The following is a 24,012-nucleotide window of genomic DNA, read 5'->3' as shown; positions in this document are numbered from 1 at the left end:
TTTAGGTCGACAGGGTCAGTTTCAAGGTCAGCAGTCACATCAGCCGAGGTTATGTTATACTTGTGGTGATTTGAGGCACATTGCTAGATTTTGCCCTCGGGCTACGGGCAGCTCACAGCATCAGAGTTTTGGTGCCATGGTTCCGGCACCAGTTGCTGTACCACCTGCTCAGCCAGCTAGAGGCAGGGGTCAGGCAGCCAGAGGTAAAGGCCAGACTGTTTGAGGTAGAGGTCAGGCCATTAGAAGTGGAGATCAGCCAGTTAGAGGCCATCCCAGGGACGTTGTTCAGGGTGGTGGGCCCCAGCCTCGGTTTTATGCTTTCCCAGCCAGGCTTGAGGCTGAGTCATCTGACGTTGTTATCACATGTACTGTTTCAGTTTGTAGTAGAGATGCTTCAGTTCTATTTGACCCGGGATCTACTTACTCCTATATGTTATCCTATTTTGCTTCCTATTTGGTTGTGCCCCATGATTCTTTGAGTGCTCCTGTGTATGTGTCCAAGCCAGTGGGGGATGCTATTGTTGTAGATCGTGTTTATCATTCGTGTGTGGTCACTATTGGGAGTCTTGAGACTCGTGTAGATCTTCTACTTCTCGACATGGTTGATTTTGATGTCATACTGGGTATGGATTAGCTGTCACCTTATAATGCTATATTAGATTGTCACGCCAAGACAGTGACCTTAGCCTTGCAGGGGTTGCCTCGATTAGAGTGGAGAGGGAATCTTGGCCATTTTGCCAGCAGGGTTATCTTTTATGTGAAGGCCTGACATATGGTCGAGAAGGGGTGTCTAGCTTATTTGGCTTATGTCCGCGATTCTAGTGTGGAGGTTCTTTCCATGGATTCAGTGCCGATTGTTCGTGAGTTTCTAGAGGTGTTTCCTGCAGACCTGCCGGGGATGCCACTCGACAGGGATATTGATTTCTGCATTGATTTGGCTCCGGACACTCAACCCATTTCTATTCCGCCATACCGTATGGCCTCGCCAGAGTTGAAAGAATTAAAGGAGCAGTTGCAAGATTTGCTTGATAAGGGCTTCATTAGAGCTAGTGTCTCGCCCTGGGGTGCACCTGCATTTTTTGTGAAGAATAAAGATGGATCGATGAGGATGGGTATAGATTATCGACAGTTGAACAAAGTCACTATCAAAGACAAGTATCCATTGCTGAGGATTGATGATTTATTCGATCAGCTTCAGGGTGCCCAGGTGTTTTCGAAGATTGATTTGAGATATAGCTGCCATCAGTTGAAGATTAGGGCATCCGATGTCTCTAAGACAGCTTTTCAGACTCAGTACAGGCATTTCGAGTTTCTAGTATGTCATTTGGGCTGACAAATGCCCCAGCGGCATTCATGGATTTGATGAACCGGGTGTTCAAGCCCTACTTGGATTCCTTTGTGGTTGTGTTTATTGATGATATCTTGATCTACTCTCACAGTCGAGAGGAGCATGAGCAGCACCTTCGGATCATTCTTCAGACTCTGAGAGACAGCCAGTTATATGCTAAGTTCTCAAAATGCGAGTTTTGGTTGAGTTCAGTTGCTTTCTTGGGTCACGTTGTATCGGCAGAGGGTATTCAGGTGGATCCTAAGAAGATTGAGGCAGTTCAGAACTGGACTAGACCCACATCAGCTACAGTGATCCATAGTATCCTGGGTTTGGCAGGCTATTACCGTCGATTTGTGGAGGGGTTTTCATCCATAGCAGCCCCGTTGACTAGATTGATCCAGAAGGGTGCCCTGTTCAGGTGGTCAGACGAGTGTGAAGCGAGCTTTCAGAAACTCAAGACAGCTTTGACTACGACACCGATATTGGTGTTACCCACAGGTTCAGAATCTTATACAGTATATTGTGCCGCATCTCGTATTGGTCTGGGTACGGTGTTGATGTAGGGTGACAAGGTTATTGCATATGCTTCGCGGCAGCTGAAGGTTCACGAGAAGAATTACCATGTTCATGACCTAGAGCTGGCAACCATTGTTCACGCGCTGAAGATTTGGAGGCACTATCTTTATGGCGTGCCATGTGAGGTATTCACTGATCATTGGAGCTTGCAGTATTTGTTCAAGAAGAAGGAACTCAATTTGAGGCAGAGGAGGTGGCTAGAGCTATTGAAAAACTATGATATCACTATATTGTACCATTCGAGAAAGGCCAATGTGGTGACCGATGCATTTAGTAGAAAGGCAGTGAATATGGGCAACCTTATATTCCAGTTGGTGAGAGACCACTAGCATTGGATATTCAGACCCCGGCCAACCAGTTCGTGAGGTTAGATGTTTCTTAGCCCAACCGTGTCCTAGCTTGTACAGTTTCTCGGCCTTCTTTGTTTGAGCGCATCAGAGATCGACAGGATGATGATCCTTATTTACTTGTCCTTAGAGACACAGTGCGGCACGGTGGTGCCAAGCAGGTTACTATTGGAGATGATGGAGTTTTGAGGATGCAGAGTCGTATTTGTGTGCCTAATGTGGATGGGCTTCGTGAGTTGATCCTTGAGGAGGCTCACAGTTCTCGATATTCTATTCACTCGGGTACTGCCAAGATGTACCAGGACCTGCGGTAACATTATTAGTGGAGGAGGATGAAGAAATATATAGTTGCTTACGTGGCTCGGTGCTTGAATTGTCAGCAGGTGAAATATGAGCATCAGAGACCCGGTGGTTTGCTTCAGCAGATGGAGATTCCTGAGTGGAAGTGAGAGTGTATCACGATGGACTTTGTTGTTGGACTCCTACGGAATCAGAGGAAGTTCGACGCCATGTGGGTTATTATGGATAGGCCGACTAAGTTAGTGCATTTCATTCCTGTGGCAGTTACCTATTCCTCAGAGCGGTTAGCAAAGATTTATATTCCGGAGATCGTCCGTCTTCTTGGTGTGCCCGTGTCTATCATTTCTGATTGAGGTACACAGTTTACCTCGCACTTTTGGAGGGCAATACAATGTGAGTTGGGTACGCGGGTTGAGTTGAGCACAGCATTCCATCCTCAGACAGACGGGCAATCCGAGCATACTATTCAGATCTTGGAGGATATGCTCCACGCTTGTGTCATAGACTTTGGAGGTTCTTGGGATCAGTTCTTGCCCCTTGCAGAGATCTCCTACAATAACAGTTACCAATCAAGCATTCAGATGGCTCCCTATGAGTCATTATATGGTAGGCGATGGCGGTCGCCAGTTGGGCGGTTTGAGCCGGGAGAGGCTCGATTGTTGGGCACAGACTTAGTACAGGATGCCTTGGATAAGGTCAAGATTATTCAGGATCGACTCCGCACAGCTCAGTCCAGGCAGAAGAGTTATGCCGACCGTAGAGTTCGTGATGTTTCATTCATGGTCGGAGAGAGAGTGTTACTTCGGGTATCACCCATGAAGGGTGTAATGAGGTTCGTAAAGAAGGGCAAGTTGAGCCCTAGGTATATCAGATCTTTTGAGATTCTGGAGAAAGTGGGAGAGGTGGCTTACAGGCTTGCGTTGCCACCTAGTTTAGCAGTTGTTCATCCGGTATTCCATGTGTCCATGCTTCGAAAGTATCATGGTGATCCGTCCCATGTATTAGATTTCAGCTCTGTCCCGTTGGACAAAGATTTGACTTACGAGGAGGAGCCGGTGGCAATTCTAGCCCGGCAAGTTCGCCAGTTGAGATCAAAGAGTTAGCCTTCAGTTCAGGTACAGTGGAGAGGTCAACCTATTGAGGAAGCTACTTGGGAGTCCGAGTCCGATATGCAGAGTAGATATCCCCACCTTTTCACCAGCCCAGAGTACTTTTCTATGTCCGTTCGAGGATGAACGGTTATTTTAGTGGTGGAGAATGTGATGACCCAAAAGTTCATCTTATGTTTTAGACCTCGAATCTGCACTCTTAAGCCTTAAAATCTTATATTTATCCTCTTCGATTTGCATGCGCAGTCTGGGCATGTTTCCGGAAAGCTTTATGTTGAAAATTGATGAAAACAAGAATTTATGCCTTAAAAAGTTGATTTTATTTGACTTCAGTCAACACTTTTAGTAAACGGGCCCCGATTTGTGTTTTGACAGTCTCGGTGAGTCCGTATCGAATTATGGGACTTGGGGGTATGCCCGAAATCGAATTCCGAGGTCCATAGTCCGAGAAATGAATTTTTGACTAAAATTGAATTTCAGAAAATTAATGGTTTTAAAGTATATGCTAAATGCTTGATTTTGATGGTATCGGGCCCCTATTTTGGTTCCGGAGCCCGGTACAGGTCCGTTATAATATCTGAACTATGTCTGTGAAATTTGGTGAGAAACGGAGTTTAAATGACGTGATTCGGACCTTCGGTTGAGAAAATAGTAACTTTAAGTGTTCTTGAGAATTTCATTGATTTTGATTCTAAATCCATAGTTTTAGGTGTTATTTTGGCGATTTGATCGCACGAGCAAGTTTGTATGATGTTGTTAGACTTGTGCGCATATTTGGTTTGGAGCCCCGAGGGCTCGGGTGAGTTTCGGATATGCTACAGGGTGATTTGCACTTAGAAAATCTGAGATTTTTGCTGCAGTAGCTGTTCTGATGTTCCCTTCTTCGCGTTCGCTTAGGTAGTGTCGCGAACGCGAAAGGTAAAATGGGGGTAGGGGAATTTTCTTCTTCGCGAATGCGAAGGACTGGTCAGGAACGCGAAGCATTGGGGGTGATACCCTTCGCGAACGCGATAGTTTAAGGGACCTGGGGGAGGGGGGACATGTTCTTCTATGCGAACGCGTCGATTGGGTCGCGAATGTGAAGGATTGGGGGGAGCTTCCTTACGTGAACGCGTAGAAAGACTCGCGAATGCCTTAGGCCGCTGTGCATCACGATCGCGACAGGCCTCTCGCGAACGCGATGAAGGCCTATCCAGTGTTTTAAAACAGACTTCAAAAACGGGATTTGTTCAAAATTTCACATTTTCTTCACTTGAACTCAACCTTGGGCGATTTTTGAAGTGGGAATTCAACACCAAATCATAGGTTCGTGTTCTTAAACTCATTCCTTTCAATTTCCATCAACACCTACTAGATTTCTAGGCCTAAATCTTGTTCTTTAAGGGTAGAAATTAGGAATTTTAGGAGAATTGGTGATTTTGTAAATTTGGGAATTTAGACCTAGATTTGGGGTCGGATTCCGGAACTAATGACATATTCGGGCTCGGAGGGGAATGGGTAAACGTAGTTTGGTCCGAACCTCGAGTTTGGACCAAGCGGGCTCAGGATCGATTTTTGACTTTTCTTGAGAAAATTTGGGAAATCTGTAATTATTCATTAAAGTTGATTCCTTTAGCGATAATGGATGGTATTAAGCTATTTGTGACTAGATACGAGTGAGTTAGAGTTGAATTCTAGGGGAAAAGCGGTACTTGAGCAGTGAGTGACCTGCTAATCGAGGTAAGTGGCGTGTCTAACTCTGGCTTGAGGGAATAGGTATTATGTGTTTATTTGCTACGTGTTTGGTTGTTAAATACGATGTATAGGTGAGGTGACGAGCATCTATGTGTCGTTGTCGAGTCATAGCATGCGAGTGAAATTCTATTCTTGTCTATTTGTAGCCTTAAATTCTACTATCCATGCTTAGCGGTTTATTTGAAATGTTCGGTGACTTATATCTGGTTTCACTGAGATTTGGTAACTTTCGAATATTGATTCAAGGTTGAGGTTACATTGTGCTATTGATTATGGGTAAAATACTGGTTTCTTTGTGATACTCCTATCTATCCATTGTTATTGATTCTGTGATTTGTGAGGAGGAGTGTAAAGCACGAAGGGTGATGCTGTGCATGCATTATTTATATTGTGAGGAAGAGTGTAAAGCACGAAGGGTGATGCTGTGCCGTGATATGTGAGTGTTAATGCACGAAGGGTGATGTCGTGCCAGATTTGTGAGTGATAAAGCATGAAGGGTGATGCCGTGTATATTATGAGAGGTTTAATGCACGAAGGGTGATGCCGTGTTGCTATATTTATTTATTTGGTGAGGTTGAGAGTAAAAGCACGAAGGGTGATGCCGTGCAGCTTTCCTTTGCTGTTTTATTTGCTCAATTCGTTTAAGGATTTTTGGTTTAATTATGTCTTTTCATTATTCTCACTCTTTATATTGTATTCCCTCACTGTATGTCCTCTTCCCATTATTTATGTGTTATTTCTTTATTTATTGTTGTTGCCACTAGCATGATTATACTGTTCAACTTATATGTGGGTGTGTTGTCCTAGCCTCGTCACTACTTCGCCGAGGTTAGGCTTGACACTTACCTGTACATGGGGTCGGTTGTACTAATACTGCACTCTGCACTTTCTGTGCAGATTTTGGTACCAGCTCAGGTTGATCGAGATTTTGCTATTGGTCCGCTATCCTGAGACTCAAGGTAGATCTGTTGGCGTTCACAGACCTTGAAGTCCCCGTCTATTTTTTATGTCCTACTGTTTTCTTTCATTCAAACAGTTGTATTTCTTTTAGACTATTATTTGTAGTAAATTCTAGAATGCTCGTGAATTGCGACTCCAGATCCGAGTGGTATTAATTAATACAGTTTTATAATATTCTGCACTTATTATATTTCATCTTAGTTAATTATTGTTATTTACTGAATGGAAATAAGGAATTGGTTTAATGATTCTCTAACGTTGGCTTGCCTAGTAAGTGAAATGTTAGGCGCCATCACGGTCCCTTTGGTGGGAAATTTCGGGTCGTGACAAATGGATGGATTGCGGGGTCATGTGTTATATCAGTTTTGTCCTGAAATGTATATATGTGGTACTGAAAGGTTCCCCAAAAATTTACACATGTTTAAGGCCGGAGATTTTGTAGAGGATAAGGTTGGGACTTGCGGTATGTCCGCCTACTTAATAATCCTATACTTCAGTACCAAAGTAGTTAGAGAAACAACTTTAAATTTACAGAATGTCTACTTAGTGTGGACGTCATGGTTGCGGATTTTGGGGTGCTTCGGAGGAAGTACAGTGGTTGACGAGATTCTGGACTATGTGGTTCGTGCCAAGATTTGCCTGTATGGAGCTCTACTTTTTGTGATCGTTGTGTATAAATAGGGGTAAGGGTTACCCCAAAGAAGATTCGAAGAGTATGTTAAGAAATGGGTCAGCTCAACAGTGTTGAGTCAGTATAACAAAAGAAGAAATTTCCCTTGGGAGAGATAATTCTCCACAGGTGTCCGTGGCAAGCCTATGAAGAGGGCAGACTAGCCAATGCAACACTGCCCACTTGGCTCACTTTTCAGAACACTTTTGAAAGAGTTTGTTTCCCGGACTCTCCGTAATGCGTGGCGCATAGGGTTTGAATGGTTGTGTCAAGTCACCATGACGGTGTCATAATATGCCATCAGGATCAATTAGTTAGCCCGTCATATTCCTACTTTGCTTCCTACAGCCAGAGAGCAAGTCCACAGACTCATTAAAGGACTCAATTATGATCGTAAAATTTTGTATGACTCGGGAGCTACAGGCTGATACTTAATTTCCACTAGTGGTAGAAATTGCCAAGATATTAGAGCGTGTTCGGGGTGAGGAAAAAGGAAACTAAGGAGACCAAGACGTCTCGAGGCTCTGGGGGATTCAGTGGATTCTACTCTGCGAGTATAAATCATTATGGCGGGGGCTCGGGCAGTCGGCCAGCCCAGTTCATACATCGGATTAATCGAGGTGCTCCAGTAAGTTCTTTTAATACACCACTGACATAAGTGTCCTACAATGGTTATTCCAGTTATCTGGCACAGACTCCGTATGAGCAGCCAAACCCGCAAATGGGTTATTATGAATGCGGTGATACTAGGCACATCATGAGAAAATTGTCCCAGACTTGGAAGAGACATATTTCATCAAAGCACTCAGGCTATGTGCTCCATTGCAGTTACTACACCACCCACACGACCAGTTAGAGGTGGAGGACAGGCGGGTAGAAGGCGTCCAAGAGTTGGAGGCCCAGCTGTTGATATATTTATTTTATGATATGGCAGAGGTCGCTACATTAGATGGTGTTGTTACAGGTACGACCTCGATTTAATATAAAGGAATAATTTCCCTAACTTGATTCGGTTCTGAGTATCGAGACGAGTCCTCTTATTGTGAATTATATGCCCTACCGGTGTGGGGTTCATTATGTGTTGTGATTTTGTGTAACCTGAAATTATTTAAAAGGAGAAAATGGAAATTTTTGATTGGCACGATGTGCATATTACTTGTGATTCAAAATTGAGGACGAGATCCTCGCATTTTAATATAAAATGATATGTTTAAACCGGGCTACGAGCTGCGGTGGAAGTTATATAAGGACGAGATCCCTGTGAGGAAAATTCTTGTGTTTAAGTTCTACCTTATGAAATTAAATTTGTACTATAGCAATAATAGGGAGTCATGCGCGTTAGGCTTATTTGAAAATTCTTGTATGAAATTCTTTGTGCAACTTGCCAAATTTATTTTGTAATTATTGAGTTTTAAGCTACGAGGTAGGTGCCTGCCCAGGTGGCGTTAAATGCGACTCGTTAATTCGGGTAAATAATTACGAGGTCTTCATGCCTCATATCTCGTTATCAGTATTGTGAAGGTTTGAAACAAGATTTTTGTTAACATGGAGTTAATTGACGATTCTGTAATTGATTATGAACAACTATTAAGACCAGATTGACCCAGAAGGATGCCCCATCTAGATGGTCAGATAAGTGTGAGTTGAGCTTTCAGGAGCTCAAGACTGCTTTGACTACGGCGTCAGTGTTGGTATTACCCATAGGTTCAAGATATTATACGGTGTATTGTGATGCATCTCGCGTTAGGCTTGGTGAAGTATTGATGCGGGATGGCAAGGTGATTTCATATGTGTCGCGGCAGTTGAAAGTTCACAAGAAGAATTATTATGTTCATAACTTAAAATTAGCAGCCATTGTTCATGCGCTAAAGATTTGGAGGCATTACCTTTACGGTATCTCGTGTGATGTATTTACTGATCAACGTAGTCTACAGTATATGTTCAAACAAAAAGATCTCAATTTAAGGAAGAGAAGATGGTTGGACCTGTTGAAGGACTATCATATCACCATTTTGTATCACCCCGGAAAGGCCAATGTGGTGGCCGATGCTTTGAGTAGAAAGGCTGTGAGTATGGGCAGCCTTGCGTATATTCCGGTTGGTGAGAGGCCGTTAGCTGCAGATGTTCAAACTTTGGCCAATCAGTTCGTGAGGTTAGATGTTTCAGAGTCTAGTCGGATTCTAGCTTTCACAGTCGCTCGGTCTTCCTTTATATGAATGCATCAGAGGGCGACAGTATGATGATCCTCATTTGCCTGTCCTTAAGGACACGGTGCGGCACGGTAGTGCCAAGCAGGTTGATGTGGGAGATGATGGAGTTCTGCAGATGCAGGGTCGTATTTGTGTTCCTAATGTGGATGGGCTTCATGAATTAATTGTTGAAGAGGCCCACAGTTTCCGGTATTCTATTCATCCGGGTGCCACCAAAATGTATCAAGATTTGCGGCAACATTATTGGTGGAGGAGAATGAAAAAGGATATAGTTGCATAAGTAGCTCAGTGTCTGAATTGTCAGCAAGTTAATTATGAGCATCAGAGACTTGGTGGTTTTCTTCAGAAGTTAGAAATTCCTGAATGGAAGTGGAAGCGTATCACTATGGATTTTGTTGTTATGCTCCCACGGGCTCAGATAAAGTTCGACGCAGTATGGGTCATTATGGACAGGTTGACCAAGTCGGCATATTTCATTCTGGTAGCAGTTACCTATTCTTCAGAGCGGTTAGCGGAGATTTACATCCGCGAGATTGTCCGTCTTCACGGTGTGCCCGTTTCTATCATTTCTGATTGAGGTACACAGTTCACCTCGCAATTATGGAGGGCTGTACAGCGTGAGTTAGCCACGCGGGTTGAGTTGAGTACAACATTTCATCCACAGACAAACGGACAGTCAGAACGCACTATTCAAATATTGAAAGATATGCTTCGCGCTTGTGTTATAGACTTTGGAGGTTCTTGGGATCAGTTCTTGCCACTTGCAGAGTTTGCCTATAATAACAGCTACTAGTCGAGCATTCAAATGGCTCCATATGAAGCATTATACGGGAGACAGTGTCGTACGCCAGTTAGCTGGTTTGAACCATGAGAGGCTCGGTTGTTAAGTACTGATTTGGTACAGGATGCCTTGGATAAGGTCAAGATTATTCAGGATCGACTTCGCACAGCTCAGTTTAGGCAAAAGAGTTATGCCGACCTTAAGGTTCGTGACGGTGCATTCATGGTAGAAGAAAGAGTATTGCTCTGAGTTTCACCTATGAAAGGTGTAATGAGATTCGGAAAGAAGGGCAAGTTGAGCCCTAGGTATATCGGACCCTTTGAAATTCTTGAAAGGGTGGGTGAAGTAGCCTACAGGCTTGTACTACCACCTAGTTTATCAGCAGTTTATCCGAAATTCCATGTATCCATGCTCCGAAAATATCATGGTGATCCGTCCCATGTGTTAGACTTCAACTCAGTTCAATTGGACAAAGATTTGACTTACGAGTAGGAGCCGGTGGCTATTCTATCCCGGCATGTCCGTCAGTTGAGGTCTAAGAGTTATCCTTCAGTTTGGGTACAATGGAGAGGTTAACCGATTGAGGAAGCTACCTAGGAGTACGAGTCATACATGCGGAGTAAATATCCACACTTATTCACCAGCTCAGGTACTTTTTCTAACTTCGTTCGAGGACGAACGTTTCTTTTAGAGGTGGAGAATGTGATGACCCAAAATGTTATCTTAAAATCTAATAATTAATTATGTGTTCTAAGACCTTGAAAAGCACTATTTGTCACTCCTCTACTTGCGTGCGAAGTCCATAAAATTTTCTGGAATGTTTTTATGTGAAAAATGGATTAAAATGTGAACTAGAGCCTTAAAAATCAACTGAGTTGACTTTGGTCAACATTTTGAGCAAACGAACCCGGATCAGTATTTTGACAGTTCCGATAGGTCCGTATCGTGATTTGGGATTTGGGCGTATGCCCAGAATTTAATTTAAAGGTCCCTAGCTCAAGTTATGAGCATTTAACTGAAACTAGTAATTTAAAGGCTAAAGATTTCTAAGTTTGACCACGGGGTTGACTTTTTGATATCGGAGTTGGAATCCAATTCTGAAATTTTTTATAGCTCCGTTATGTCATTTATTACTTGTGTGCAAAATTTGAGGTCAATCGGACTTGATTCGGTAGGTTTCGACATCAAATGTAGAAGTTGGAAATTTCATAATAGACTAAGGTTTCAAGTGAGTTCGCACAAGACCTAACTTCAAATGAGCATACCTCTCTTGATATGAAGATTTATATGGTGTATTATCTATCAAAAGAAATTTCTATGTGTCTAGTTTTCAAATCTTCAAACCGTTCGTCATTTGGACATTCCTACAAGAAGTTATGACCAAATTACCAAAGGCTGTCAGAATACGATTATGCGACCAATTATGCGACCATTATGTGATCGCAAAATAGTTATGCGACCGCAAACTGGTCGCAAAATGGTCCAGAACAGCCCAGTTTCGGGCACCGATTTGTGCGATCATTGTGCGAACCACACACCAATTTTGCGGTCCATTGTGCAACTGCATAACTGAGTTCGGAAGGTTAATTTTCCTATTTTCATAACCCGACCCCATTTTGATAAATAGGCTTTGGGGTTTATTTTGGAGCAATTATCTGAGGTTTTTTAGAGAGAAGTGAGAGTATTCTAGAGAGAGGAAGTAGATGAAGTGTTTTGTTCATCAAATTCTTGTTCAAGCCTTAAAATCCAACAAGAAATCCCTCAAGTTCTTCATCAAAGAGGTAAGGTTCTAACCCCTAATCTTCAATTTCGAGTTTGGGTAATGATGGGTGATTAAGAGTATAAGTGTTCCTTATCCTATATTGATTATATTTCATGATTCCATACTCATTTACATCATGAATCCGTGAATTTAGGGAAGAAAAATTAGATTTTTATAAAATCTTCCAAAAACGAAAATTTAAGATTTGAAGGTCCATTTGATATCGGAATTGGATAATTTTTGTATGGTTGAACTCGTAGCAGAACGGGTGTTTGGATTTCGCGAGTTTTTCCGGGATTTAAGATGTGGGTCCCACTGTCGAATATTTAAATAAATTTTGAATTTTTATCCCAAAAATTAGTAAATTCATATGGAATTAATTCCTATGATTCGTATTGAGTATATCGAATTATTTGTGAATAGATTTGAAGCTTTTGGAGACAAATTTAAAAGGAAATGTTGTGGTCGAGTAATTGATTGGAATTTGCAAAGCGAGGTAAGTCTCGTGGTTAACCTTGACTTGAGGGAATAGAACCCTTAAATTATTTGTTATGTGAAATGCATGTGAACGACTACTAGGCGAGGTGACGAGTGTCTATACGTCGTCAAATTAATTGTTTGCCTACTTACTTGAAAAATCATAAATTATTTTAAATCATAAATTAATTGTTTTAATAATTGTTTCTCTCCTATTCTTTGTCAAATATTAATTCTTGAATTCCTGCATTAATTATTACATGCTATTTAAATTATGTGTCTTAATTGTTATTTGACATTTAGCATATTAAATATTAAATTGCCTATTTTCTCTTTGATTTCCATAATAACTTGCTATTTGTCATTGTTTGTTTCATAATTAAATCATAATTATTGTATGCTTGTTGTCTTATAATTTTATATTAATTGTTGCATTTGTTGAGGAGATTTCTTCTATAAGAATTGGTAAATGAATTTATTGGAGGAGCGAGTTGCACGCCACAACAGAATTGAATTGGTAAATGTATATATTGGAGGAGTAGGTTGCACGCCACAACAGAATGGATCGAAATAAATATATTGGGGGATCGGGTTGTAACAAACTTATTAAAAAGTCCATATTGGAGGATCGGGTTACACGACGCAACAGACTTATTAAAAAGTCCATATTGGAGGATCGGGTTGCACGCCGCAACAGACTTATTAAAAAGTCCATATTAGAGGATCGAGTTGCATGCCGCAACAGACTTATTAAAAAGTCCATATTGGAGGATCGGGTTGCACGCCACAATAGACTTATTTAAAAGTCAATATATACTTGATTAAAAATAATTATATGAGAGGATTGAAAATGATTATACTGTGGAAGCGGTTAGGTCGCTATAACGGAAATTGGTTGAAATAATAATGGATTATGACTGCTGAGTTGGCTTCAATTATTATAAATGAGTTACCTGATTTATTTCTATTATGTTGTTGCTAATAATATTGCGTAAAGATTAATGTAAGTGAACCGCCTTAGCCTCGGCACTACTTCGTCCAGGTTAGGCTCAGCACTTACCAGTACATGGGGTCGGTTGTACTGATACTACACTCTGCACTTCTTGTGCATATTTCGGAGTTGGTCCCAACGGCGTACCATAGACTAGCTCGGATTTCAGCTACTCAGAGGAGACTTGAGGTATAACTGCACGACGTTCGCAGTTCTGAAGTTCCCGTCTACTTAATTTAGTTGTGTGCTTGTTTTCAGATAGCTTTATTTTATTCAGGCCTTTATTTGTATTATTCTAGAAGCTCGTGCACTTGTGACACCAATTCTGGGATGGTATTTAGACACTGTTGTTTTTTTTATGGATTATTCACTACATTTCAGACTTTACTTCCTCATTTATTTTTATGTTATTAATAAATTTAAAAAATTATTTTAAAATGGATAATATTATTCTAATGTTGGCTTGCCTAGCAAGTGAAATGTTAGGCGCCATCATGGTCCGAAGGTGAGAATTTCGGGTCGTGACACCTAATGCAACTAGACGAAACATATGGGGTAAGTAAATTTGATACAATTGATACACTTGCTCTTGTATCAATAAACTCAGGTGAATCAATTGAGGTTTTCGAACCGGAAAGAGATTTGATTATTTCAAAAACTAATCAAAGAGAGGTCATGGCTGGACAAGTATATAAGGATAAGGCCACATTGAAGGCGGTGATAGAGGAATATGCAATTGCTGAAAGGTTTCAATTCCGGGTTGATAGGTCTAATGCTATCAGGTTCGAGTGTTCTTACTTTTAACCTCTTCACCAATATGTTGTATTCAACTGTATGGATATGTATTCTGGCTAGTTGTATAATGTATTCATGGTAGAATTTTAAAAAATACAGGATGTATAATGTTGTATTCATAATATATGCTTTCCTTAATGCTATGTTTCTGTATTAGTGTTTTTGTAATTGAGTGTTTTGAAACATTTATATGAGAACTTAACTATTTATATTAATGTATGTTTATACATTTTTTTATGCAATGTATTCAAAAAAAATTATAGTATATTCAATAGACATACATTGTATTTCGTTGTATGTTTTTATATACAAATATTGTTGGCAAATGAAAATGTTGTGTGTATGTAGCCAAATCAGTTGTAGGATCTGTTTATATTTTATATCCATACATAACCAATCGTATGTATAACACAAATGTATTTGCAGCTATACATTGTTATGTATTTCAGAGGATTGTGAATGGAGATTTAAGGCTTCTAGTATTAACAAATCATAAATATTCAAAGTGAGGGAGTTCAATGATAAGCATACATATCCGTTGAAGGATAAGGTGTATGAGCAACGTCAAGCAACTAGTAGGTTGATTGGTGGTATGATTAGGTCCGAGTTTACTAATCATAAGAGGAAATACACGCCAAAGGATATAATTGATGATGTGAAATCAGACTTTGGTGTAGATGTTAGTTACATGTTGGCATGGCGCGCTAAAGAAAAGGCAGTGAATGTTTTGAGAGGCGAACCAGCTGATTCATACAATAAATTACCAGGGTACTTGTATACACTAGATATGACATATCATGGTTCGCATATTAGAATGGTAAAATCACCGAAAAATGAGTTCATTTATTTGTATATATCATTGTATGCTTTTATAAAGGGGTTCAATTTCTGTAGACCCATCGTGGTTGTGGATGGCAGCCACCTAAAATCGGCATACACAGGGACATTTGTCTCGGCTAGCATGTTGGATGGTGTAGGTGAGTCAGTTAAAAAACAAAATATATACGGATTAACATAAAATATTGTAATTTGACTTCTTAATACAACTTGAATGAAATTATTTTTATATGTATGCATTTATATTTACTGGACATATATTTCCACTAGCATATAGTGTTGTTGATTCAGAGAACGATGCTGCTTGGTTGTGGTTCTTTGAGCAATTCAAGGTAGCTTATGGTTAGCGGGAAAACATGTGCATCGTTTCAGATAGGAATGAGAGCATCATCAAATCTGTATCGAGAGTGTATCCTACGGTACCCCATTTTACTTGTATATGGCATCCATGGAACAATGTATATAAGAAATTCAAAAAGAGTCATGCAAAGTTGAGCGATGTATACTTCTCGATGGCAAAAGCATACACTCAGGATGAATTTGATAGTCTAATGAAAAAGGTGGAGAAGGTAGATATTCGGGTGAAAGAATACTTGGAATTAGCTTGATACGAAAAGTGGGCTAGGTTGTATGCACCTGTTAATCGAGGATGGACTATGACGTCAAATATTGCTGAGTCAATCAATTTCGCACTTGTATCAGCAAAAGAATTGCCAATATACGACTTCCTAGAAGAAGTTAGGAAGATGTTTGGACGTTGGAATTGTGGCAATCGAAAAGAAGCTTCACACACGTACACAACGCTTGGGAAAAAATACCAGGAGATCCTTACTTTGAATGAGGCACTGTCTACACGCATGATTGTAAGCTTTTTTTTTTTGCTATAAATCCTTGCATCATGTATTTATGCCTGATACAATCTCTACTATTAACATATTGCCTACTTTTATTATAATAGCACTTGTGCAAGTATTCTGTTTTATGAAACGGTTGTAAAAACTGCTTATTATATGTTGATAATACATGTTACTACAACTGTATTTCATTGGTTGTATTCAATAGTTTTGTTTTTGTATTGACAGTATTTTACTGTATTTCACAAATAAATGTATTCACTTTTAATAGTCTGTCTGTTAAAATAGTATTTTTATTTGGTGTATTTTAAATGTATTTTCATTATATACATGTATATTATATGTCATTGTATTTCATACATACGTGTATTAAATTTAATATTCTGTCAGATAAATATTTGTTGACATTCAGTGTATTTTAAATGTATTTTTATTGTATACATGTATACTGTATTTAATACGTTTGGTCTTTGATATATACATGACTTTTACAAAAATCCACAGCTTATATTTCTTTGTTTAATGTAGGTTGTACCATCGACTTAACACTTGCATATGGTGAATGATGAAGGAAGGCATTACACCATTTGCCTCCTAGAGAAAAAATGCAGTTGTTGGCGGTTCCAAGTTGACGAATTACCATGCCCACATGCTTGGGCTGTCTTGAAAAGCAAGTTTCTAATGCCTGAAGATTATTACTCGGACTATTACAAATCAAAGTCTGTTGTAATGACATACGAGGTGCCCATGTATCCACTGCCCGACCAAAGTGAATGGAATATACCAGCACATATATTAGAGGAAGTTGTCTTACCACCCAAATGGAAAAGACCTCCTAGAAGGCCAAAGAAGAAGCACGATAAGCCGTTAAGTGAATTGTTTCAGAAGAAAAATCAGCATTTGTGTAGTATATATGGGCAGGGAGGACATAATAAGCGTAATTGTAGAAATGCTCCACGTAGGAATTAGTTCATGTTCTGATTTTAATTACTGCAATAATGATATGTCATACATATTTTCAAGTGTTATATTACATATTGATTTATTGGTGTATTGGATTCTTATGGGATGAATTTTTTAAGTTCAGATTACTAAATTGAATGATATAATTTTTTTTTGGTATCTTTACAAATTGATTTATATTCACTTTACATGTATTAGGTAAAGTGAATACATGACTTGTAATACAAATTTACTGCTGAAACATAGTGAAGCTTGAGATAAAGTGAATATAACATAATATATCAATTAACAGCATAACTTAAAGGCTATTATGTATTCATTCATTAACATCTTAAAGACAAAAAATGCATTCATGTATTCAAAAAACAAAAAAGGTTAAGTAAAACCATCATGTATTCAATAATAAGCTTCACAAAAAATTCGTTTTACAGAAAACTATTCTAAAACTATCTTCACATAAGTACCTGAATCTGTGATTTGCCTAACAATCTTTGCGGGTGCTTCATTGTCACTTATGGCATCGACGTCTATCTTCCGCATAGCATAGTCCCAAAGGAGGGCACCATATCTTTGACGAAGTAAATTGGCATCAAATGTTGTGTGTGGAACCAATCCATAAGTGCTCAAATACTCTGCATATGCCGCGACATGCAACCCACAATCCCTGAAAATGTAGATTGACACAGTTAAATATAATTCATATATTTAGTGTTGTAAATGATACAAGAATATGAAAAATGATTGAATTCATACATCCTCCCAGCTTTTTGTTGAGGCACATTCGAAATAAAAACATCAAAGGGCTTAGTTTGTGCCTTGTCATTGTATGCTGGTTCAAGAGACCAATCTATGCCTTGCTTATCTCTGTAAAAACCATTGATCGATAGGTACATAGGTACAAGCTTAGCAAGCTTATCTATATCAGAACTCACATAAGCATCATGACCTGCTGATCGGTAGGAGTCATATACATTGATACATCTTTCCTTAAATGAGACAACTGTCAATATCCAATGAAGTTTGTCCTTCAAGTTGACTGGTATCAAGACATTGTCAACCGTATGCCATGGTACATTAGCTAGCAATCTGTAGCCCCTTATGTATTCACATACAACATCTTCCTCATTGGCTACACTTGCATCATTATACTTGTCGAAGATTTCAACAATTCTTATTTTAAATATACAATCAATAGTGGTATATTTGAATGTGGTGGTTTGGTTGTACTTGCCCTTCTTTCTCAGGTAGTAAAATATGACATCAATATACTGTATATAAAATTGAATACATAGCGTTAGTACATTGAATTAAAAACAAGAAAAACAAACTTCATTGAAGAAACTAAAAATATACATGTATTGTATATTGAAGAAACTGAATATAGAACTCAATACAATGAATTCATTGATTACAAACATACTGCAATACTTTGGGAATAACGTAACACACTGCTGAAAACAAATTGCTAGATAAAATATTAAAACACAGTGAAGTATGAGATAAAGTGAAGTCATTGAATATAGTGCATACAGTTAAACTACGCTGAATACATTAAATACAATGAAAGTAGAGAAACACTAAAATACAGTGAATACAATATTTTATTGTATTTCTGTTAATATATAATACATCTGAATACATTGTGATCAAAAACGTGAATACAGTGAATCCAGAATTTGTATGACAAGAACAAAAGAGTGAAACACAAATTTTGACAAACCATGTATAAAATATGTAAATAAACTGAATGTACAAGGGTTATATCTTACATCATCATTCCATAGTTGACCGTCTAATGATAGTAGGTAAAATCAATTTTTTGAAGTGACTTCATGAACTCCAAAATCCAACGGTATAGGGAGTGTTGACTTGTGTTTCTTGTACTGGTCTTCCTTATCCTTTCTACAAGGATTTGGAAACAACATTATAATCATATTATAAAGGGTAAAACCATACATTATAGATCAAAAAAAGAAACTTACTTTTAATCATGTTTAGCAAGCAGACCATCACGAATTCATTTCTCGAATTCTTGAATGACTAAAGTATGATGTGCCCCCAATATTAAATCATCTTCAAAGGGGTATTTTTTGTCAAATATGGGAGTCAACTTTACTGAGGTACTTGTAGTTCATTGGCGTCATTAATAGCGATATTTAATTATAGTTAACATGGGAAAATATATCATAACTTTATAAAACATAGTTTTTGTATAAACATTTACTAACCGGCCGAGTCGAAGTTTGACTCGTAAGGCGAAAAATTCCATCGAATTGGACGTCGAGTCCTATGAGAGGGTAAAGGCATTGAATCAACAAGTTTTGCTGGTTGATGTATCACAATTCTAGTCTCTGGAATTTGACTTGGAAGGTCCTCATCCGCCAACTCAAATTATGATACATGTATTTCTCTGGATACATCCTCGCCAATTTTAGGTGGTATGATACATGACATCTCCAATGCTGTAGGCCCCTCATTTCTTACTTCACCACAGACAGGATTATCCTCTGTAGATGCATTTAATGTGTCTCCAGTTAAAATAGCATGTGGATGTTCATCGACATGAATGTCGGTGTTCAACTTTCTTTCCATAGCCTTAACATACACCCAATAGAATACATTAATATAGCATATATTTTAAAGAATTGTATTTATCAGATTAGATTAAAAATATTTCTTCACAAATTCATAGTATGTGTACAGACTTGTATTATGTCAATGTATTCACATGTATATGAGTGTATTCTGAATCATGTTTGTTGCTGTATACATGATTAAACTGAAGAATAGTAAAAGTTATTTTACAATATGTATTTAGAAAATCATGAAAACAGATATAACAATGTATTTACATGTATATAAATGTATTCTGAAACATGTATGTTGTTGTATACATGATTAAACTGAAGAATAGTAAAAGCTGTTTTACAATATGTATTTAGAAAATCATGAATACAGATATAATACTGTATTCACATGTATATAAGTGTATTCTGAAAATCATGAATATAGTTATAGCAACATATAAATACAATGATTACACATGTATCACTATACTACATATATACTAAAGAGGTTAAAAAATGTTAACCTCTGAATTCTCCCCAATAGCTATATCATGTTGTGCTTGGCCTTTGAGATTATCATGCAAGTTGGCCTCGGTTGACATTTAAATACCACCATCATGTCTCCCAGTATATTTCTTTCTTTAGTATACCCTTTCTGTATTCTGATTGGCTTTAACATGTTCAGAAAGCTTTTTGAAATTTTCATTGATCAATGATCATAGAGAAGTGAAATCGCCCATCACCTAATAAATACACAAACAATTAGATAGGGGTTAGAAACATATATGAAAGTTAATACATAAATTGTAAAGTTGAATATGTTTTAACAATACTTACATAATCCTTGAATGAATTTAGGTCCTGCCTCAAAGCAGACAGATCATCAAATTTAGAATCAGCTGGCTTCTTAACACTCAATACAGTTTCCTTGATTTCAATCTTAGCAGTAGGACGAAACTTGGCTTGAGGTATTGTAATGACTCAACTAGTCATTTTAACTTTTGGAACCCCGTTCCCTAAAATAAAACTTCCAGTATGTGTTTTTAATAATTTACGACTTGCGGGGATGGTTGGTTCGGGATTTGGAAGTGTTCGGGTTGAAATCGGAACACTTGGTTCCTTAAGTTAGCCTTAAAAGGGCAAGTTTGACTTCGGTCAACATTTTTAGAAAACGACCTCAGAATCGGGATTTGACGGTTCCAATAGGTTCGTATGATGATTTCGGACTTGGGCGTATGTTCTAATTGGGTTTTGGATAACCCAAGAGCGTTTTGGCGATTAATAGTAAAAACATCAACTATTTGAAGGTTTAATGTTCTTTAAATTTGGTTTGGAGTAGGTTTTGGAGTAATCGAGGTTCGTTTGGAATTTTGAGCCTGGGAATAGCTCCGTATGGTGATTCTGTTCTTAGGAGCATGTTCGGAATTTTATTTGGAAGTCCATAGTTGAATTAGACTTGAAATGGCTAAAACAAGAATTTAAGTTTGGAAGTTTGACCGGGGGGTTGACTTTTTGATATCGGGGTCGGAATCCAATTCCGGAAGTTGAAGTAGGTCCGTAATGTCAATTACGACTTGTGTGCAAATTGTAAGGACAATCGGGCGTGATTTGATAGGTTTCGGCATCGATTTTAGAAGTTAAAGTTTCAAAGTTCGTTGAGTTTGAATTGGGGTGTGATTCATGATTTCGATATTTTTTGATGTGATTGGAGGTCTCGAGCAAGTTTGTGTTATGTTACGGGACAGGTTGGTATTGATTGAACGGGGTCCCGGGGACCCCAGGTGTGTTTCGGGGTGGTTTCAGATCATTTCGGGCTGTTTTGGAACTGTTGTTGCTGGTGTCTGGTTTCCTTCTTCGCGAACGCGAAGGGAGTCCCGCATTCGCGAAGAGGCGTTTGATGGGGCTGTTGATTTGGCCTTCATGAACGCGAAGGCGAGCTCGCGAACGCGGAGAGGTGCGTGATGGACTTATGCGAACGCGGGGGGCCAGACGCGAACGCGTATAAGGGAATGGAGGAAGTGGGCCTGAGGTTGTTGGCCTTCGCAAACACAAAAAGTTGAACGCGAACATGAAGGGGCAGGTTATCTGGCCATCGTGAACGTGACGAGGAGGTCGCGAACATGAAGAAAGAGATTTTGAGCAGTGGCATTTTGGCCTTCGCGAACGCGAGAGTTGGAACGCAAACGCGAAGGGGCAAGGGTCAGAAGCTTCGCGAACGCGAGGTATAGGTCGCGAACGCGAAGAAGAATTTTTGGGGCAGAGTCTTTAGTCTTCGCGAACGCGAGGCTTTGCTCGCGAACGCGAAGAAGGAAGGACCTGGGCTGGGCAGAACGTTTTATAAACGGGGTTTGAGTTCATTTCACCATTTTTCACACGGTTTGGACGATATTGGGAGCTTTTGAAGAGAGGATTTCACCATCAATCATGAGGTAAGTGATTCCTACTAGTTGTGAGCTAAATACAAGGTTTATACATGGATTTAGACATTATTATTTGTAGAAATTTGGAGTTTTGAAGAAAAACCTAGAAATTGGTATTTTTGATTTTTCACCACGAAAATGATTATGGAATTGGGTAAAAATTATATATTTGAGTTCTTGAGATTACGGGTAACGTTTTCATCCAAAAATTTCAAGAAGCCGGGCACGTGGGCCAGGGGTGAATTTTAGGAATTTTACTGTTTTGGTTAGGGTAATTTATTCAATTGCTTAAATTAGAATTATTGAACATGTATTAATTATTTTGTATATTATTTGGATAGCTTCGGATGTTTCGGCACCGAATTGTGAATTTAACACGACGTGGTAATTGGAAAGTGGACTTTGAGACGAGGTAAGTCTCTTGTCTAATCTTATGAGGGGGAAATTACCCCATAGGTAATTAAAGTAATAATTATTGCTAATTGTGGGAGCTACATACGTACGAGGTGACGAGAGTCCGTGCATAGCTACTATTAATGCTAAAGTCCGGGTAGTAGGACACAAAGCATGAATTACTTGTGCAAATTGTATTCTTTGTTTAAAAGATGGAAATCTCATGTACTCAATTTTCTGTTTAAATTGATTAATTGTTAAAAGGAATTGTTCATCCTCTCGAATTGATCTTATAACAAATATACTCTCTTTCCGGAGGTACATAAGAAAAATGTCCTCCTTTCTTGTGGAGTGGGTCGAATGCCTCGGCAGGATAGATGCATCTATGGATCGTGCCGCACGTCCCTCGGCAGTGTACACGACACTCTAGATCGGGCCGTACGACCTCGGCATAAATTGTGCCTAATAATAATAATTACACGATACTTTGATATTTTAATTATAGCTTGTGAATTTAATTAATAGATTGAGAATTGTTGCATCTGAAGGAATTTAATTGATAAATTTGAAACTATTGGAATTGAAAGAATTAATTATCTCTGCTTGATAAGGGAATTATGGTTATATCTGTAAATGAGGCTAATTGGATAAAATGAAAATTTATTTGAATTGAAGGAATTTAATTTCTGCTGGCTCAATAAAAATTATTGTTAACTCTGTGAATCATGTTGATAAAAATATTTCTATTTTTATGTTACTTATTATTATTGACCCTTAGTGAGTGTTAAAGTCGACCATCTCGTCTCTACCTATTCGATATTAGGCTTAATACTTACTAGGTACACGTTATTTTCCTACTCATACTGCACTTGCTACACATTTTATTGTGCAAGTACATATATGTCTAGCAACTTTATGGGCGCAGAGGTGTGGTTAATAATTATGGGGATATAGGTGAGCTGCATTCTGTATTACGATCCGCAGCCAACAGAGTCTCCTTCAGAGTTATTATATTTTCCTGTCTAATTTTTATTCTGGACAGATGCAGTATTTTATTTTTAATTCCCTAGTAAATGCTCATGCACTTGTGACACCGGGTTTTTGGAATGGTTATGAATTGTTTAGGAATTTAGTTGCTAAAATTAGTTATCATTTACTCTATGAGCTCTATATTTATTATTTCATGGAAGAAATTTTGATTTCAAAAATACTAAAAAAGGTAATTTAGCTAAGTATATAGTGTTGGCTTGCCTGATAGTGGAGTTCGGCGCCATCACGACCTTTAATGGATTTTGGGTCGTGACAACATGGTATCAGAGCGCTGGGTTCACTTGGGTCTCACGAGTCATGAGCAAGTCTAGTAGAGTCTTGCAGATCGGTACAGAGATGTCTGTGCTTATCTTTGAGAGGCTACATGACTGTTAGGAATACTTCCCTTTTTGATTTCTCATCGTGCAATTTGATTCCTTTGAGGTTTATGCCTTCGTTTCCTTCCTATTCAACTCTATGCAACGTGAAGCGCTTGTTATAAATTGGGGATCAAGGAAATTTTTAATGGTACTATAGATGTAGTGAAGGATGTTTCTCCCTGTGTTATTAATTGGGCTATTGTCGTCACCTTGTTAAATGCGTTAAGGTTTGCTGGTGTTATAGTTTTCTTCAACTCACCTTCATGGAGGGGTGTTAGGAATTGGTGTAGGGTAAGAAGTTGGTAGGGATCGCGGTGTGCAGTGGTTCAGGATCGAAGCAGCATTCCTAGTATTGATGGCTCGATAAGGATGATCCTCAGAAAGGTTTAAAGCTGGTAACGACCTATTGGTTCAAGTGCTACAGAGACGGATTTTGAGTTAGGGCAATAACTGGGCAGCAAAGGATGAAGAAGGACATGATGAAGGTGCCTTGCGGTGGTTAGGTTCCGAAAAGGCCAAGTGTAAGA

The 24,012-nt window shown here is 38.9% G+C and overlaps 1 protein-coding gene across 1 annotated transcript; it reads left to right on the top strand.

The window, feature by feature from the left end:
* The first annotated feature begins 16,288 nt into the window (after nucleotides 1-16,288).
* On the top strand, nucleotides 16,289-16,702 carry LOC107761757 (uncharacterized). The gene has a single exon (XM_016580034.1). The coding sequence runs from the start codon at nucleotides 16,289-16,291 to the stop codon at nucleotides 16,700-16,702; it is 414 nt and encodes a 137-aa protein (XP_016435520.1).
* The last annotated feature ends 7,310 nt before the right edge of the window (nucleotides 16,703-24,012 follow it).

This window comes from Nicotiana tabacum, chromosome 13 (genome assembly GCF_000715075.1).
Source record: "Nicotiana tabacum cultivar K326 chromosome 13, ASM71507v2, whole genome shotgun sequence".
Lineage (NCBI taxonomy): Eukaryota > Viridiplantae > Streptophyta > Magnoliopsida > Solanales > Solanaceae > Nicotiana > Nicotiana tabacum.
Note: the sequence above shows the minus strand (reverse complement) of the source record. Positions and strands in the feature narration are given on the sequence as shown.

Coding starts and splice junctions, on each gene's coding strand:
- LOC107761757 (XM_016580034.1), top strand. CDS start 16,289: ATGGTGAATGATGAAGGAAGGCATTACACCATTTGCCTCCTAGAGAAA.